The sequence below is a fragment of the Vidua macroura genome, chromosome 14, assembly GCF_024509145.1.
Source record: "Vidua macroura isolate BioBank_ID:100142 chromosome 14, ASM2450914v1, whole genome shotgun sequence".
NCBI classification, from domain to species: domain Eukaryota; kingdom Metazoa; phylum Chordata; class Aves; order Passeriformes; family Viduidae; genus Vidua; species Vidua macroura.
In genome coordinates, this window is record NC_071584.1 from 15,196,247 (window position 1) to 15,213,601 (window position 17,355).

Below are 17,355 nucleotides of genomic sequence, written 5' to 3' on the forward strand. Positions count from 1 at the left end.
AGAGTGCTGGGCTTACAGCGTGGCTGTGTCCCACCTGTTTGCAGGCCCAGGGCTGGCTGTGGGCACTGGGGGTGGCCGTGGGCAGGCAGGGTGTCCCAGCCCCTTCGGGTGGGTCAGAGCCTCCCCTGCCCAGCGGCGCCTGCTCCCTGCGCTCCTTCCCTTCGGCAGCAAAGGGACGCTGTGCTTGTGACTCACAGAGTTAATCTCTGCGCCCACATTAACCCTTAGCAAGTGGATAAAAGCTGCTCTCTGTGTCGGATATTTGGTGTTCTGTGGCAATTTTATGCTGTTTCTCTTTGTTAACATGTCTCTGTAATAGTAAGAGTTCTCTATTTCATATATTTTACTTTCTTTGTAATAAGCCAAAAAGCTCATTGCTGGTGCCTTTTTGCTGGGGGGGGGGGGGGGGCGGCTCCCAGCCCACAGCTGTGTTCCTGGGAGTAACAAAGGCCAGTCTGCAACTGCTCCTTCCACCAGAGCTGAGGGAAAGAGAGGAGCCAATGCCACAGTATTGCCAGAAGAAAAAGAGCCAGAAGCCTTGGAATGGCAGAGAGACTTTGGGGTATGATGCTGGTTCTTTCCTGGGGCCTGGCTCCAAGGGGATGGCTGAGCATGATACTGGGCATGCCTTGTCCCCATTTCAGTGGGACTGTGACCCTGGAGACCCCACAAACCACGTGATGCAGGTGCAGCACACACAGCCTGGTCTGGCCCAGTTTGGAATCGCAGTGCTTTGCCCAAATTATAGCATTACATGAGAGTAAATTATCCCAGGAAAGGAATTATGTGGATTGTTGACACAGCTGGTTTTTCTGTGTTTTTTTTTTTTTTGTTTTTTTTTTTTTTTTTTTGTTTTTTGTTTTTTTTTTTTTTTTTTTTTTTTGGTTTTTTTTTTTTTTTTTTTTTTTTTTTTTTTTTCTTTTTAATTGGAACTGAATGCATTGGATAAGGAAGAGAGAGCCCCAGAGTGTTTTGGTGCCATGGGCTGGACTGTGATGACAGATGCTTCTGGGGCCAATGGGGTGCAGTGCAGGATACCCTGGGGACAACTGCAACTCACAAGTCCCCAAGTGTGACTGAAGGACGTTTATTTGAATAACCAAAGAGAGGGGCCTGCCTGGCACCCAGGTAAAGAAAATGATGATACTGTGCTGGGGGTAAATGAAAATTCTCCTTTCTCTTTCAACCATGCCTGGGGCCCACGTGAGCCCCCAGCCATGCCACAGGGTGGCCCCTCATGCTTAGTGTTCAGTTCCTTTTGTAACCTGAAAATCCGCTGTTGTTCTGAGTCCAATAAATGCAGAATCTGGTTTGCTGGAGCTCTACCCTCTGCCTGCATTTGACTTTTGTGTCGATTTTGTGCATGAAATCCCTGTGGGTGTGATGGCTGCCAGCAAACAAAGGCACTGGGAACCAGTGGGTCATTTGCCAGTAGATGAGGCTGTACATTGGATCATTGCAGGCTTTCTTTCACACTCAGATTTCACTATTAATCACATCTGAACTCGTAATTCAATTACATATCAATTGGCTAATCCTTTCATATATTTCTCTTTGGGTCTTTTAAATTGAACTTCAGTTGATTAATGTATTTCTTAAAGCAAGGAGCTAATAAAGGCCAGTGTCCTCCTGCTCTTGTCTTTTTTTTTGGTATCTTTATGAACAGTTGTAAATCCATTCTTCTGCAACGTCTTTATAAAATTGACCTATGCTCTCCAAGCAATAAAGAAGATGCTTATCAGCCACTTGTTAATTCAAGGCACAGATGTGAATCCTGCCCAGGACCAAGATTTGATTGACTGAGACAAAGCAAAGAGCTGGGGGGGGGGGGGGGGGGCAGGGGGGGGGAAGGAAAGCTCCTTGGGCCACAAATAGCTGGCAATGCCTGGTGTGTAATTGCACAGCAGCAGTCCACACACCGTGCCCTGTGATCTGAAGAACAGTGTGCCAAGAGAACAAAAACCCTTGGGTTTGTCATCTGCAAGGAACCTGATCCCATCCCTAGCTCTGAGTCACAGTGAAAAATTATTATGTTATTTTAAAAATCACTCTTAATGGACACTGAGCAGGCCTCAGCTCCTCAGGGCTGATGTGGCAGATTGGGTACCTGCCAGCATGTCAGCCCCAGTGTCACCTGCCAAATGGCCACTTGGACACCAGTGTCCCCAGGGACATTCAGGAGCCACTGGTCCAGTGCCTCATTGGATGCTGGACTTGATCCCTCAGTGGCTACACATCCTGGGCTTACACTGGCCTCAGTCTCTGATGGCCCCAAACTCGTGTGGCTTGAACTACAAATTCAGGACAAATTTGAGGCTGAAGGACAAATTCACCTCACTCAGCTCCTTCTGCCTTGCTATGCTCCAGCCACCTCTGCTGCACATCCTGCACCCCACATCCTACACCCTGCATCCTCCCTGCACAGCTCAGCAGGACCTACAGGTCACAGGGAAGCTGCTGACCTCCCTGGCCATTCCTAACTGCTGTAGCTGTGGGGAGGTCAGCAGGGTGACAGCCACCATGCCAGCACTGGGGATGAGCCACATGCCAGCGGGCTCCAGAGCTGGCCTTAGAGATGCCTTACCTCCCCAGCAGAATGGCACACCAAGCTCACAGGAAAAAGTCCAGTTACCATGAAGAAGAAGTCAACTGAAAACATGGAAACATCATGAAAACTCCAAAATGGCCCCATGCTTTAAGGTCATTTATTTGTTCTTATCCTCATAGCAGAAAGTGGGATATTTTTAAACAGACAGAAATTCTATTTCCTAAAATACTGACGAGTTGTGTCAAATAGTCCTTTCAGCATTGGTTCCCCTCCCTGGGGGTCTGGGAGTGCCAGCACTGTGCTGTGCTGGCAGCCAGCCCTGTGTGCCAGCCATGGTGTCAGGGCTGTGCCTGTGCTCCCAGGATGAGTCAGTGGCAGCCGCAGACCTCAGCGAGGTCACGCTGACTCGAGCACCCTGACACGAGGGACATCAGCCAACGCTGGTGTTTGCTCCTTCCCCGAAACTGCTGCTGCCTCCCTCTGCCAGCGGTGGGCAGGTGCCAAGGGGAGGGCAAACAGGGCCTGCCAGGCACGCCCCGTGTCCCATCCCATAGGAGCAGGGTGGCCGCAGTGACACGGTGTGGTAGCATGGTGTGGTGGCCACCAGGAGAGCCTGTGGGGCCAAGGCACTGAAGGGAGCCAGGGTGTGCAGGACACAGGGTGAGAAAGGATGGAGCTCTGGGAGGATGGAACTCATGGGGACTTGCCTCTCTGAGCCTTCATGGGCATGGCCCATTTTATGCAGGATTTCAAAAATCTTCGTAAGTTCTGCCTTGTGGGAGCTCTTAGAGACACTGGCAGAGGCTATTAAAGCGCTTCTTAAACTTCTGAAAACACAGAAAGTGGAAAACATTACGGCCTTCAGTGGTTCAAAGCGTCTCCTGATTGTTTAAACCCATCACAGGATTTTTTGGAGGCCCGACCTGATTTACAGCCATGTGTACGGGCCAAGAAACCTGCTAAGGGCTGCCAGGAACCCGCCCAGGGCAGGGAGTTGCTCCCAGCTTGGAGCATCCACATGGGTAATGATGTAGTGGGATGGGTCAGGGAGAATGACAGAGCTGAACACTACGGCTCTGATCCTCCAAGGAGTGCCACGTGGGTGGATTCTGGCACCTTCATGGGTCTCTGTGTAGCACATAAATTTCAGATGTCAGTGCTCCACTAAGTATATTTCAATTCTAAATTTATCACACAGATGTGTCTGCTTTAGAGTCTTTGGCCTCTTCAAATTCTTCCTCTGGGAAGAACTCACTGAGGCTCAGGCTCAAGCTTTGGAACTGCTTGTTATCTTCTCTCTATAAAAAACTGAAAGGTTTTACTTGTGCTGGAAAATAATTTTCTTGCTCATATTGAATCCAAATGTTTTCTGTAAGAAAGCAAGCCAGGCACCTGTGGGTTGGGAGACAAGGATTGTTGGGGCAGTGCCTCAATGCTCCTTCCAGTTCACAATCACTTCATACAAGGCCTAGTGAGGAAAGGGAAACAGTTTAGTTCCCCAAATGCTGCTGTTTTGAGCACATCCAGCCCTGGAAAAGTTACAGCCCCACAAAGAAACTTTTGAGAGAAACAAGAAGCCAGAAAAAAACAAGCAGAAAACCCTTCAGCTGCTGCTCCTGTTGCATTGTGTCCATGCCCGCCCCGGGAGTGCTCCAGCTGCTTGGGCCTGGAGCCAGGGCACAGCACAGACCTCTCAGAGCTGGCAAACCTGGCTGGTGCTGCGCCAAGAGACCGCGGGTGGGGGCCAGGCCCGCTCAAAATAATTGCAGGAGGACCCCGAAAACACCGACCAGCCCTGAGCAGGGTGTGGTGGGAGTGCTCCCCTTCTCCAGCTGGGGACCCTTGTGGCTGTGGAGGCAGCTTGGCTGTCCCTGGGCCCCCAGGAACACCTTCTGGAGCGGTCACCTCCGTCAGGCTTCTCCAGAAATCCGGGCTCCAAAGCTGGCTGCAAGATCCCTGTGTCAGAGAGAGAAGCTGTTCTCTCCTGGGAAAGGGCTTGCTGTTAAAGAAAAGCAAGAGGCCTGAAAAGCAAACACTGGTGCACAATGTCAGAGTCAAAATGGGGGGGAACAGATGTGAGGAGGGGGAAAGAGTGCTGGATAGATGGAAAGAAGCCATTGGTGGTCACAGGAAAACTGCAGTCTCAGTGACCCACGGCACACGATGCTATCCGGGCACTGCAGCAGCACAGGAATATTCAGCCTTGGCAGGGCAGCTTCTCCAGTTAGCAAAATGTAGAAAACCAGCTTTGGGGACTGCAAACCCAGAGTGGGGCTATGGCAGAGCCCAGGGCACTCCCAATCCCATGGACACAGCCCTGTGTGGCCTCCCCGGGGCACAGAGCTGGCCCACAGCAGGGCCTGCCTGCAGAGGGGGCGGCAGTGGGGGCAGCGCTTGGGCCCGGCGTGAAGCAGAACAAAACACACCGAGATGGCTGTTTCACATCATGGAAACTTTATAAACACTTGCAGTAACCTAAGCTTGTACACATCACAATGGCTCCAGGGGTGATGCTGGGGGCTGCCATGCTGCACAGGGCGATCTCACATTCCCAGCTGTCACTCCTGGGCCACTGGCAGCAGGGACTGTGCTCACAGCAGCAGGGATTGGGCCCCACAGCAGCAGGGACTGTGCCTCATGGCAGCAGGAATTGGACCCCACAGCCCCCTGCCAGCACAACCAGCATCCCCCACCACTCCAACTGCTGGTCCCCAGTGTTCAGCTGCACCCAGAGGTGCAGGAAAAAATCAGCACAGACATACAAGTGACAACTTTAAAAGGACACCATGAAATAGTCTGCAAGAAGCTGCCTCTCCCCACTGCTCACACTGTCAGACGGAAACCCAACCACCCTTGGATTCTCCCTACCCATGGAGCCAGGCTCTGTCCTGGGGGTCTGTGCTGGGCAGTGGGCACGAGCAGGAGGAGGATGTGACAAGCCACTGCTCCCTCAGAATGTCACTTCCAGAGCCACATGCATCTGCACAACCCAAGGAGCTTCCCAGACTGACAGGCTCGAGGGGTCCCCAAACAGCAGCCCAAAGAAAGACAGTAGGGAAATGCTGGCCTTTTGTGTGGGAGCCACAGGCCCAACACCCTAACAGGGCCAGGGGTGATGTGCTGCAGGCACGTGGCCCCAGTGCCAGGCTGGTCAGAGCAGCTGGCTCCAGCTTCAGGTCCATCCTACCTGTTCAGAGATCCCTGATCAGAACCACTGTGCGTTGTCCTTGAGCCCCTGGTGAAGGGCTGCAGCAGGAGGGGCCCAGCACAGCCCCAGGTGCTGCCAGTGCACGTGGCACAGCCTCAACTGCCACAGCACAGGGCTGGTTTGGTTTTAAAGCCACTTTCATGTGCCAGGCCTAAAGGAGGGAGCAGCTGGGGCACTGCTGAAGCCAAGGGAGGGCGAGCACCATGGACATGACACACGTGAGCTCCAGTGTGTGCCATTCAGCAATAAGAGACACGAGGTCACACAGAGGGAAAGTGCCAGGAGGTGGGAAGGGCCTGCGCCTGGCAGGACACCATGCTCGAGGGAATGGAGCACCTGGGAAGCAGCTGTGGGAATGTTTGGCCACTGGTTTGCAAATGCTCTTAGCACCTAAAGAAAACCATTCAAAAGGAGGGAGTCATCTTTGGGTGGGTGGAGGAAGCAGGCTAGCAGCTCTCTGCCATGCACAGCCCTGGAGCTGGGCGCTGGTGGCAGCTGGAGCAACAGACAAGCCTCTACTGCTACAGAGGTCCTGGCCAGGGACACCTCTTGGGTCAATGGGCATCATCCACAGGGCCATGGCTGAGGGACAGGCTGGGCATCTTGCACTGGAAATGAATAAACAAGCAAACAAGAAACTGGGCAGTTCTTAAAAAAAAACCAAAACAATGGGTTTGACCCACAAACAGTGAGTTTCAGATCCTCAGCACCTCTGTGCTGGCCACCACAATCACCCAGGATGGAGACTTCTTGGTGGGCCTGTGAGAAGTGGATCTGGTGGGAGTGTGGCTCATATGGAAGAGGAGGCAGTGGAGGAAGAGGAAGAGGAGGAGCACCTGCTGCTCCCTTCCCCCAACTGCACCCTTGGAGGCTGCTGACCCGAGGGTGCTGCCTGAGAGCTGATCCCAGGCAAGGGATGTCCAGGAGGAGATGAGGAGACATTCCATAGGGCTGAGTACAGTGATTCCCCCATCCCTGCCCAACCTGTGTCACCATGGGCAGTGTTACCAGGCACAGCTGTCCCACACACTGACACTCACCAAGCACAAAGGAAGGGGCTTCTTAGGGCAAGCAGGGCAAGGGGAGACTGCAGCTGTTTTGCCCTTGCATCCAAACACAGGGACTCAGCCCTTGTGCTGTCCATACACGCTTTTCAAGGCGTGTTTCCTGAAAGTGAGCAGGTGAACAGGGGCTCCATGTCCCTTCCACAGGCGGTCTGTGTCCCCCAGCCCTGCCCATGCTGCCGTCACCTGCACGGGCACACACGGGAGAGGAGAGAGAGGAGAGGTGGGAGGGCACGGAAAAGTTCAACACAGATGTGTAGGCAGGACCTGCCCTCCATTGTAGTCTCCCTCTCTTAATTTCTTTGTGGTTCTCCGAGCCCACTTGTGGCTCGTGAATCATCGTCCAGTAAGATAGCGGCTCTCCAGGGCACTGGGGCTGGCAAGGCTCAGCTCTGACTCCTGGGTCACAAGCACAGAAAGTCTCCTGGGTCCAGCTGGGCTGAAGTGTGCTTACAAAGCCTGGAAGAAGAAAACAAGCTCCATGTTCTGTGCAGCAGTGCAAATCCACCAGTAATGGCAGAACCACTGGAACCCCACAACCCCATAAATGCTGATTTGTCTTACATGTCTGTTTTCAGTTTATTATTCGATTTGTTGTCATAAACACATACCTTTAGCCTCAGCTCTCATCACTTGGGATCCTGCCTTGTGGTGATGAAGAACTGGATAAAAGGAAGTAGAAGAATAGAGAAAAAAATGAGTGCAAGGAGCAAGCTCCAACTCAGCTCCACAAGCTCCTCGAGGCTGGGTAATGGGCAGGGAGGGGTCTGTTTTGCAATAGCACAAATGTTTTCTCTCTCACTACCAGCAGCAGCAGCTACTTACACACAAACCTGCTCTCTTGGGCAGAGATTGGCAGCTTTTCAGAGCAGGAAGCTGAGACTTATTTGGGCAAATATTATCACAAATGGCACCTGCTGCCACTCAGAGCCCAGGGCTTTGCCCATGATGTGTCCCCATAAGCCCCTAGCTCCCTGTCTGCACACCCCCTGTGCTGGACCCAGCCATGCTCTCTCGGCAGCTGCTGGGACCCAACCAGCCCTCATCACCTCACCCATGACCTCATCTTCCCACAAAGCCTGAGTACAACAGGCACTGCATCACACAGACCCACACACATGGTAACAGGGATCCACAGGGATATTTCTCGCTTGGTGCATTTAACTTATCAAGTCTCTATCTGGACTCACATTTTAAGCTTTGTGCTCTTTGTTTAGTTTCAGCATTTTAGCTGAGCCCCATCTGCTGTTCGTGAGTACAAGACAAGGCAGGTCTGGGGCTGGGGCTGTCTGTGCTGGCTCTGCCTCAGAGGGAGCACCCTGTGCTGCAGGGCTGCTGCTCTCCACATGCAACCTTCTCCATGCCAGCCTTACCTGCCTGTTCTTCGGGACGCCGTCTCAAAAAACTTGGTCCTAGAGGCCACCCTGCAAAGAAAACAGGAGAAGTTTATCTTCTGACTCGACCTGGAAATTCGCTAATGAGATCTGCTTTGCACCAGGGGAATGAGATGCAGCATTGGCAGAACTGCAGAGATCACCTTCAATTGACAGTTCTTGTGCCAAGGCACAGCCGGGCCTTGCACAAGGGGGTGCTCTTCTGACTCGACCTGGCAATTTGCTAATGAGATCTGCTCTGTGCCAGGGGAATGAGCTGCAGCATTGGCAGAACTGCAGAGATCACCTTCAATTGACAATTCTTGTGCCAAGGCATAGCCGGGCTCCTTCTGTGCTCGCTCTACCCCCACACCACCCGCCAGCACTTTGGCTGGGCTGTTTATAGAACCATGGAACCATGGAATCATTCAGGCTGGGAAAGATCTCCAAGATCATGGAGTCTAGCCTTTGACCAAACACCACCACACCAACTAAAACATAGCACCAAGTGCCACATCCAGTAATTATTTCCATGCTCTTGCCTATAATCCTGTGTGCATCCATCCCCTTTATGGTCTTTCCTTCAGCGTTTATGTACTCAAGAAAGAGAAGTTAAATTAGCCCAGAGAAGGAATTAAGGCAGTTCTGGCACAGAGCTGACCCTCATGGCACCTTTTGTTTTCTTTAGGTTAATTCTCACTAAAGACAGAAGGGTTTCTGACTCTTTTAAAAACTGAAAGAAATCTGATGATGAGATGAAGCTGAACTCCATCCAGTTTCCTTAAGAAGATCCAAGCTGGATCTTGTCCTGCCCCAGAAAGTGCCTGGTTTGAGGGGTTTGCTGGAGGCAGGCAGGAAGGGGCTCAGCTCCACCGACCCAGAACAGCAGGGAAGGGGATGGGGCAAGGCTCAGCCCTGGGGCTGTGCTTGAGCAGCTCCAAAGCTTCATGTTTGCCTTTGCTGTGGCCCCACTCCCCTCCCTGGCCGTGCCATCTTCTCAGCTTTCTAGGTGACACTCAAACCTGCACGTGTGCCAGTGCCAAGGGGACATCCAGAGGCTCCAGCCACTGAGCCCCCAAGTGTCCCTGCCAGCACCAAGCACCTGCCACAGGCTGCTGGCTTACACAGACGAGGGCATCTCCTCTGCTGTCCCTGCTATCAGATCTGGCCTCTGCTCCAGCTTTGGAGGGATGGGAGTCCGGCACGGTGGATCTGGAGGTCTCACAGGGGGACGCGTTATCACAGGCTTATCACCATGGGAACGTGGCTTAGGGACACCATCACAGTCACCTGCAGGGATGGAGATGACAAACACTGAGCAGGAAGCTCTGGCAGAGGGCAGATATTTATGAAGGGGCACTAAACAGGTCCATGGGTTTAATTCTGTCCCTCTGCCTCAACACTCTCTCACTGACAGTGGCCAATAGACAGAATAGAGGGACAGAGTCCAGGAAAAGGAAGTTCCCACACTACCTGTCCCAGAAAAGCTTTCCTGGCACTGGGAACAGGGGCTGGAGCTGGACCTGCAAGGACAAACTCAATGCAGTTGCTGACTGTGAAGCTGATACTTCCTGGGAATGACAAGTGTTCTTAACCCAACCCTGTGTGGTGTTCTTAACCCAATCCCCTCCCTATGAAAGGGAGAGGAACAGCACAAACTGGTGGTTCCTGCAGCTGAGCTTTCATCCTGGACAGTGACACTACCTGTTCTCTCCTCGGCTTCCTTTCTTCCCCAAGATTCAGGCAACCTTACTATTCACTTAACCCTTCAAAGTCTTTAAGAGTCAAGTCAACAAGGAATGAGTGTCAGACTTTATCCGTGCCCACACCTTAGGCTGTTCTGGTCTCCCAGCCACTCCCGCTGAACTATACTGAGAGGACTCAAGGGGAGAGGCCACCACCTGGCCCAGGGAGGGCTGATTCGGGCACCTCGGGCTTGCCCTGCCTGGCTCTGGCCAGGCCCCTGGCACACACTCACCCTCTCTGCCACAGATGCCCGGCCGGGGCGCCGGTCTCCTGGCCTGCAGCGTGGCGGTCCTCAGGGCAGGGCTGGTCACCACCCCGTTGGCCGCCCTGGCAGCTGGCTTCGCCCCTCCATCCTGCAGCCTGTTCCCCGGCTTCCCCAGCTCGGGCTCAGCGCGCGGCTGGGGCCGGCTCTCAGCGGGGGGACGCCCCGGCTCGTCCCCGCCTGGCCGGGGCGCGGGCAGGCGGCTGCGGTGCAGGGGCTTGGGGGCCTCCACGCCGCCACCGTTGGGGGTCTGGCCGAGCCTCTCTGCTGTGGAGACAAGAGGGCAGAGAGCCGTGGGGTTAGGTGTGTACCTGTGGCAAGCACATTTATCTCTCTCAGGATTTTTTATTGAGGTGCACAGAGAGAAATGAAAGAGAAAACAATTTCTATTCCTGCTCCTTGTTTTTCTCTTGTGGAATGTGTTTGGAGAATTGTTTACCCAGAGTGAGCACTTGGTTGGATCGTGGTGGATTGTTTGGGCCTGAGAGCCAATCGGATCCACCTGTGTCTGGACTCTGGAGAACAGGGTCATGAGTTGTGAGTTAGTTAGATATGATAGTTAGAGAAAGTAGCATGTAGTATTTAGTATCCTCTTTTATATAGCATATTAATGTATTATAACATAATTATAATAAAGCAATCATTCAGCCTTCTGAAATGGAGTTAGACATCATCATTCTTCCCATTGGGTTCGCCGACATCTACAACATGTACCACACTTGGTGTGCCTCCAAAAGCCACTCATCCCACCCCTCTTGCTGTGCTACAGACATAGGAGCAAGCAGGAGCTCTGCTATGAACCCTACTGCTCCCTGCAGCCTCAGGGCTGTCCAAAGTGAACAAATGCTTCTGCTCCCAGGTCAAGGAAGCATTGAAATGCAAGGCCAGCCCTAACTCCATTAGCAGTCTGCAGGTTTTACAGAGCAATGTGAATCAATCATGTTTTGCCTGTGTCACAAAGTGTACTTTATACCTAAACATCATCAGAGCTCTGAAAACTAATGGAGAAAGAGATTTTCTATCTCTTTGGTGACTGTGGAATCAGGGCACAGCCTGCAGTGACAACTAGAGCAAATCAGGTGCAGAAACATGATTTTAAGGTGATGTGCCCTTTGCTGTTAATCCAGCTGACTGTAAAGAAATGGTGAAGCAGTTATGATAATGTCAGAGTAGAACCTGGTCTAGAAAATACCTTTACTGCTTCCTGAAAAAGTTGTTTGGAGTTCTTGCTCTGGATGTGGAATTGCCAGCAGCTGAGCCAGCTTGAGACCTCCTTGGGCCTCCTGCAGCACAGCCCTCCCTGGCTACCATCCCACCAACACTCCATGCAGTTTTTTGCCTCTGGGCCTCTCCTGTGCTAAGAAACAGCCGTAGTTTAGCTAATGTGAATGCAGCAAGTAGCAGAAAAACCCAAATCCCACAAAGTCTGACTTGTGACATGATGCAACCAATGTATGAGTGTTTTTGGCTTTCCTTTCTCTCTGAGCAGCCCTCACTGCCTGCCATGTCCAGGACCTGGAAAGTGCAGCCCTGCTGCTGTTACCTCCATTGCTCCTGGAAAGGTTTACAGGAAGCAGGAGGGGTGAGAAGCAGGTGAGGCATCAGGGAACAGCCAGACTGACCTCCACTCTCCTCCACAGAGGCACCAAAGAAGACAGGTCTTTCCCTCAGGGGACGCTTGGAGATGGTGATGGGTTTGTGCCGCCGGGCAGCCACCCTGGGTGGGGGCACCGGGGGGGCTGTGGTGTCTTCGGGGGGGCCAGAGTAGATCTGTAAAGGGAGACACGTTCAGGTGACCCGACACAAAGGGGCCGCTGCCTCACCACCCGCTGCAGGTGCCCCTGCCCAGCACAGAGGGTGATGGTGACCACCACTGACACTGTCCTCACCACTGACACTGTCCTCACCACTGACACTGTCCTCACCACTGACACTGTCCCCATCACTGACACTGTCCCCATTACTGACACTGTCCCCACCACTGACACTGTCCTCACCACTGACACTGTCCCCATTACTGACACTGTCCTCACCACTGACACTGTCCCCACCACTGACACTGTCCCCACCACTGACACTGTCCTCACCACTGACACTGTCCCCACCACTGACACTGTCCCCATCACTGACACTGTCCCCACCACTGACACTGTCCCCATTACTGACACTGTCCCCACCACTGACACTGTCCCCATTACTGACACTGTCCTCACCACTGACACTGTCCTCACCACTTACACCCCACCACGGCACTATCCCCACCACTGACACTGTCCCTGCAGCTCAGCAGGAAGATCACAAACACAGACAATTTGTAGAAACAAATTCCCCTGGAGCAGATGAGGGAGACTTTGGAGCTGACAGCTCCTGACCAACATCAAGATTCCCATCGTCACAGAGACACAATCCCTGAATCATCCAAACCAACCCTGCATTGTTCCAGATCTAACACTAAAACCCTTCAGCTCTTGGTTTACAATGACACATTTGGCACCAGGAAATTACCTGGGATAAAATACTGGCATAAAAGCAATACTACTGAGAAGTTTTATCTCCTTTTCTCACTGGTCATGTGGCACCTATTTAGTTGGGATTGAGAGGTTCTCATTTATGTCAGGGCTTTTTTAAGAGCTGAAAACGAAATACATCTGAAGAGCTGAAACACCCTATTAAGGCCCAAAGCAGCTGCTCCTGTGTTCTTCCCAGGGATGTTAATTGAAGTTTTATCAGGCTTTAAAGCCTGAGTTACTATGGAGAGGTGGCCCAAGCTGCTGAGCCCAAAGGCTGCACTGCCTGTCCTGGGAGATGTGGAGCTGGACCTTTCCTGGCTCCAGCCCAGAGGAGGAGAGCTGTGCCAGCCTCACTGGCATGCTGGGTCACCACACCCTTGAGCTACACTTCAATATGGAAAAACAGCTTAATTGCATCACCCAGAAAAATCTGACCATGAAGAAATGTAACATTCTGATTTAAGCGACTCATTTTGGTAATTCAAACCAAAAGTATATTTCTTCTTCTCTGGGCCAAAAAGCAGGGCTAGGAGACCAAGATGGGGGATGGGAGAGGAAAATATGTCCCTAGTTAAAACTCCTTGGTCCCATTGTGTGCCTGGGGAGGGCGGGCAGTGGCAGACGGCTCCCCATGGTCAGGCTGCTCTGGCCCAGCCTGGGCTGGCTTTGGATAAATCCATGTGTCAGGACCAGGCTTTGCTCCCAACAGCCTGTCCCAATATGCATGAGGAGAGGAGAAACAACACAGATGGTTCAGTCTGAAAGGGCCTGCAGTGGGTCATCTGGTCCATCCTCCCTGCTCAAGCAGGGTTTCCCTAAGGAGCAAATGGCACAGGATTGTGTCCAGACAGTTCTGGAATATCTCCAGTGAGGGAAGATTACACACCCACTCTGGAAAAAAAAAAAAAACAAAACCATACTCAGGGTTTGGTGACACAGGGCAGGTGCTGGCTCACTGGGCTCTGCCCTGGGCAGGGGCAAGACACATTCCCCAGTCCAAAACACAAGGTCTGGAGTACTGGAGTACTCTCATGCTGTGACATAGCAGCACATGAATTAAAAGCAGCAGCTCGTGTATTAATAAAACAGTAAAGGATTGCCTGGAGGAGGGAAATTTTTTGGAAATATCAACCTCACCCCTCTATCCTGAGCAGAATCCAATCCTGCTTTTAAAAGAAACATTAAGCTCCCCATGGACACTTATACAGGTACCAAAGAATACTGCTTTCAACACCTGAAACCCAATCTAAACCAACCACAAATGACTGTGTTTAAGAGGTGGCTGCAGGCTCTGATTTACTTCTAATTGAAAATCAAGTCAAATAACATAAAGGTACAAAGATATTGACAGACCCTCACCTTAAGGAGGTTTGTACAGGGAAGAAGGTGTTTCCAGAACAATCAACCTATTTAATTTAACGAAGGCATTGAAACATGAGCTGTGGAAACAGCAATTATCCACAAACACTTCATGAATAGTTACTCTGTCCTCAGAGTCTTCGGATTGCACCATATAACCCACATCCCCTCTTCCTCCAAGTCTCATCTGAGTTGTTTGCTCATGTGTGAACTGAAGACTCTTTCAGTCCCAATGCCGAACTTAAAAACTCAATCCAATAAATGTGACTAACTTAATCTTATTGCTGGAGAAATTAAAAGCAAGCAAAAAGACATCTGGTTTAATTAAAGCTGTCATGCCAGATCTCAGAGGTGGCAGGGTATGTTGATTCAGACTGTGCTGCAGGCTGTAAGGAGGGGAGCACAGAACCTCATCTCTGGAGTGAGTGTGTGAGATCCCAGACACAAACTAGTCCCTGTTTTTATGTGGGAACATATTACAAGTGTTCATAGAGACCTATAAAGGAATTGGCTGGTGTTTCCATGAGCTTCTGCTCTGGGTACTCAGAAGCCTTTCTGAGCTCTTTCATCCCGTTTCAATCCTTGGTATCACAGCAGACTCCCAGCCACTCATCTGGTCCCATACCCCTATGTTGTCCCCACCTGGTTGCTCTGGCTCCACATCCCTGTTGGCAAGAACCTTGCTGTTCCAGCTTTGGCTGCCTCTTCCCTTTCCAAAGGGAGCTTTGCCCCTGCCCATGTGCTGCCCTGTATGCTGGGAGCTGCCCCAGCCCCCTCACAGCAAACAGCATCCCTGAATGAACAGCTCCATGAGAGAGGTTTGGACACTGTGTACTCTGCTGTGAAAAGCTGGAGGACCCAAGTTGCTCCTTGGAACCCAGGGCTGTTACCAGGGCAGTAATCTGCTCCCTGCTCGGGATCTGCTGCTCTGGATGCAAAGGCTGCTCCAGCTTTCAATATTAACACCCAGCTCTTGTCATCCCCCAGCCACCCGACACCCCTGAGCCGGTGTCGGGTATCTGAGAGCAAGTGTGAGCACACACACAGTGGAACATTCTGCTCTCCAAAGGCAGAACTCCACCTGACAAAGCTGCTGTCTGCACGTGCGTTTTCTGCACCACCCCAGCAACCAGACCCTGGCTGGGCACACGGATGATGCTCAGGCTGAAATATGAATACCCAGCACAGATCCATGGAAGGCAGATGAGACTGGAGGCTCTCCAGGGCTCTCTGTCCTATAAGAGCATGGCCCAGGGACATGGGCACCAGCCTCAGCTCCTCTGAAGGCCCCACCCCAGGCAGCAGCTCCCTCAGACTCCTCCTCAGTCCAGGGAGCACCTCCCTCAGGCTCTCCATACCATCTCCACGCCATCCCTGTGTCTGTTTCTGAATGCAACCACAGCTGAATTACTTTCATCAACCATTCAACACTTGTCTGCTCTAGGTTTTTTCCACTGATTTAACAGCTGTGCAGTGTCTTATCTAGGACTGTGCCCATGAAAACCAATTCTCCTCTGGCCTAGCTCCTGTCCAGCAAAGGAAAGAGTGAAGCCCTGTAATGTCTGGTCATACAATAGGGTTTTTTTCCAATAAAGCTTCCCCTTGTTTAAAAAAATAAGGCCAAAATGCCCAGACTCGCTGTTTCCTCTGGTACCAGATAACAGCAACATTGAGGAACACACCTGCTACCCTTTGCTTCCTCCTGAAGCCTTTCAGAGCAGAGTGTTATATAAAGCCAGCCCAAGGAGACTCCAGAAGGAGCCCGAGTGCTGCCATGTTGCCACAGCAACCGTCTGCAGGAGCAGGCTGGAGCAGCCCCGTACCTTCCCAAAGTGCTCTATCAGGATCTCCACCACGATGTTTTGGAACTTGATGTTCATCATGGCTGCCACAGTGTCCTCCTGTGCTCGCATGAGGGTGGGCCCAAAGATCACCCCCATGTTGGACGGTGACATCAGATTCTCCCGGCTGTGCTCACAGACGCTGCAGAGGGCAGGGGAAGGAGGAATAGAGTTTGGTTTGGTTTGTTTTTTCCCAAACAGATCTTATTCCAAGGAAAAAAAAAAAAACAAAAAACAAAAAAAAAAAAACAAACCCCAAAACCCAGGATACACTATGAATCAGTAATTCAATTTTCCTCATTGTGTTTCAGAATTTGTTTCCCAGCTGTGACAAACATGGCTCTAGCTCTGATACACACATTCGGCTCGAACAGATGCTGGAGAGAGCAATGTGCTGAGAGCATCTTTATTTGATCTCTTCCCACTCCCAGCTCCTCTTTAACTCTGCAATCAAAAATTATCTGCACAACATATGCACAAAAGGAATAATTTAAATCCTATATCCTTTTTCTCCAGAACTGACTTCTGGCTTTAATTTTCTTTCCCTCTGAAGGAAGAGAACCCTGCTCTCAGAGAGTATTTTCATTTTTAAATCATTTCCTGCTCTGTGCAGGAAAGGAGATGGAAGGAACCACCAGAAAGAGAAGCATCAGTTCATGCAGAGGGCAGCAAGGATAGTCACCCCATTTGTGCAATCCACGAGGAAATTCCCAAGGGGACTACGGTGGGTAAAATTTTGCAAACCTGACCTCCCAAAAAGTCTTGGCCTGCAGGTTCCATTACTCCCCTTTCTTTAGTTTTAGAGGAAAACGTCTGCTTACTTGACAAGGTGCTGGATGAGGAGTTCTAACATCTCCCTGTTCTTGTCAGGCAATTTATACACCAGTGCATGAATGGCTCCCAGCCTGTAATCCAGGTTCTCAGACTCTGGAAAGCAGCAACACAAAGAAGAATTTACACCCCACACTTTCAAACTAAATACACCAGGGAAATATAAAGCCAAAGGAAACCTGTGGAAGCTATTCCCTGTGCAGCATGGGAGCAAAAGGGAGCAGAGGGAAGTGAGATTTCACAGCAACAGGGTGAACACTGTGAGAAACAATATGAAGTGGAAAGAGGAAGAAATGGAGCTTGAAAGGGAGCCCAAGGACACCCTCCAAAAGAGGCTGGGCATGGGCAGGTCCTCCCTTTCACACGCTTGTTCCACACACCTGGGAGTCTATGAGCCCAGAGAGCTCTGACACTGAACAACACCTAAAAATATCCTGCAGGGAAAAAAACCTGAGTCTCTGACCCAAAGAGGTCACCATTAGAAGAATAAATAATCAGGAAACAATAAAATACTCTGTGTGAAAAGAATAGTGTGGGGTCTGGATGGCTGGGAAGCTCAATGGTGCAAGTTTCTGAGGGAGAGCAGGGAAGGGATAAATGTCCTGCCCACACC

General features: G+C 51.3%; 1 protein-coding gene across 2 annotated transcripts in view; it reads right to left on the reverse strand.

The window, feature by feature from the left end:
- Positions 1-4,985: 4,985 nt before the first annotated feature.
- OPHN1 (oligophrenin 1) overlaps positions 4,986-17,355 on the reverse strand; it is a 51,501-nt gene continuing 39,131 nt past the window's right edge. The window contains exons 17-24 of one of the 2 annotated variants that reach the window (XM_053990451.1): positions 16,733-16,838; positions 15,894-16,053; positions 11,824-11,971; positions 10,172-10,465; positions 9,318-9,483; positions 8,194-8,244; positions 7,432-7,482; positions 4,986-7,279 (exon numbers count right to left, since the gene is read on the reverse strand). In XM_053990451.1, coding sequence (XP_053846426.1) covers positions 7,440-7,482; positions 8,194-8,244; positions 9,318-9,483; positions 10,172-10,465; positions 11,824-11,971; positions 15,894-16,053; positions 16,733-16,838 — 968 coding nt within the window. In that variant the 3' untranslated portion in view covers positions 4,986-7,279; positions 7,432-7,439. Of the gene's footprint in view, positions 7,280-7,431; positions 7,483-8,193; positions 8,245-9,317; positions 9,484-10,171; positions 10,469-11,823; positions 11,972-15,893; positions 16,054-16,732; positions 16,839-17,355 lie in introns of both variants that reach the window. The other variant, XM_053990450.1, reaches the window with a different exon arrangement.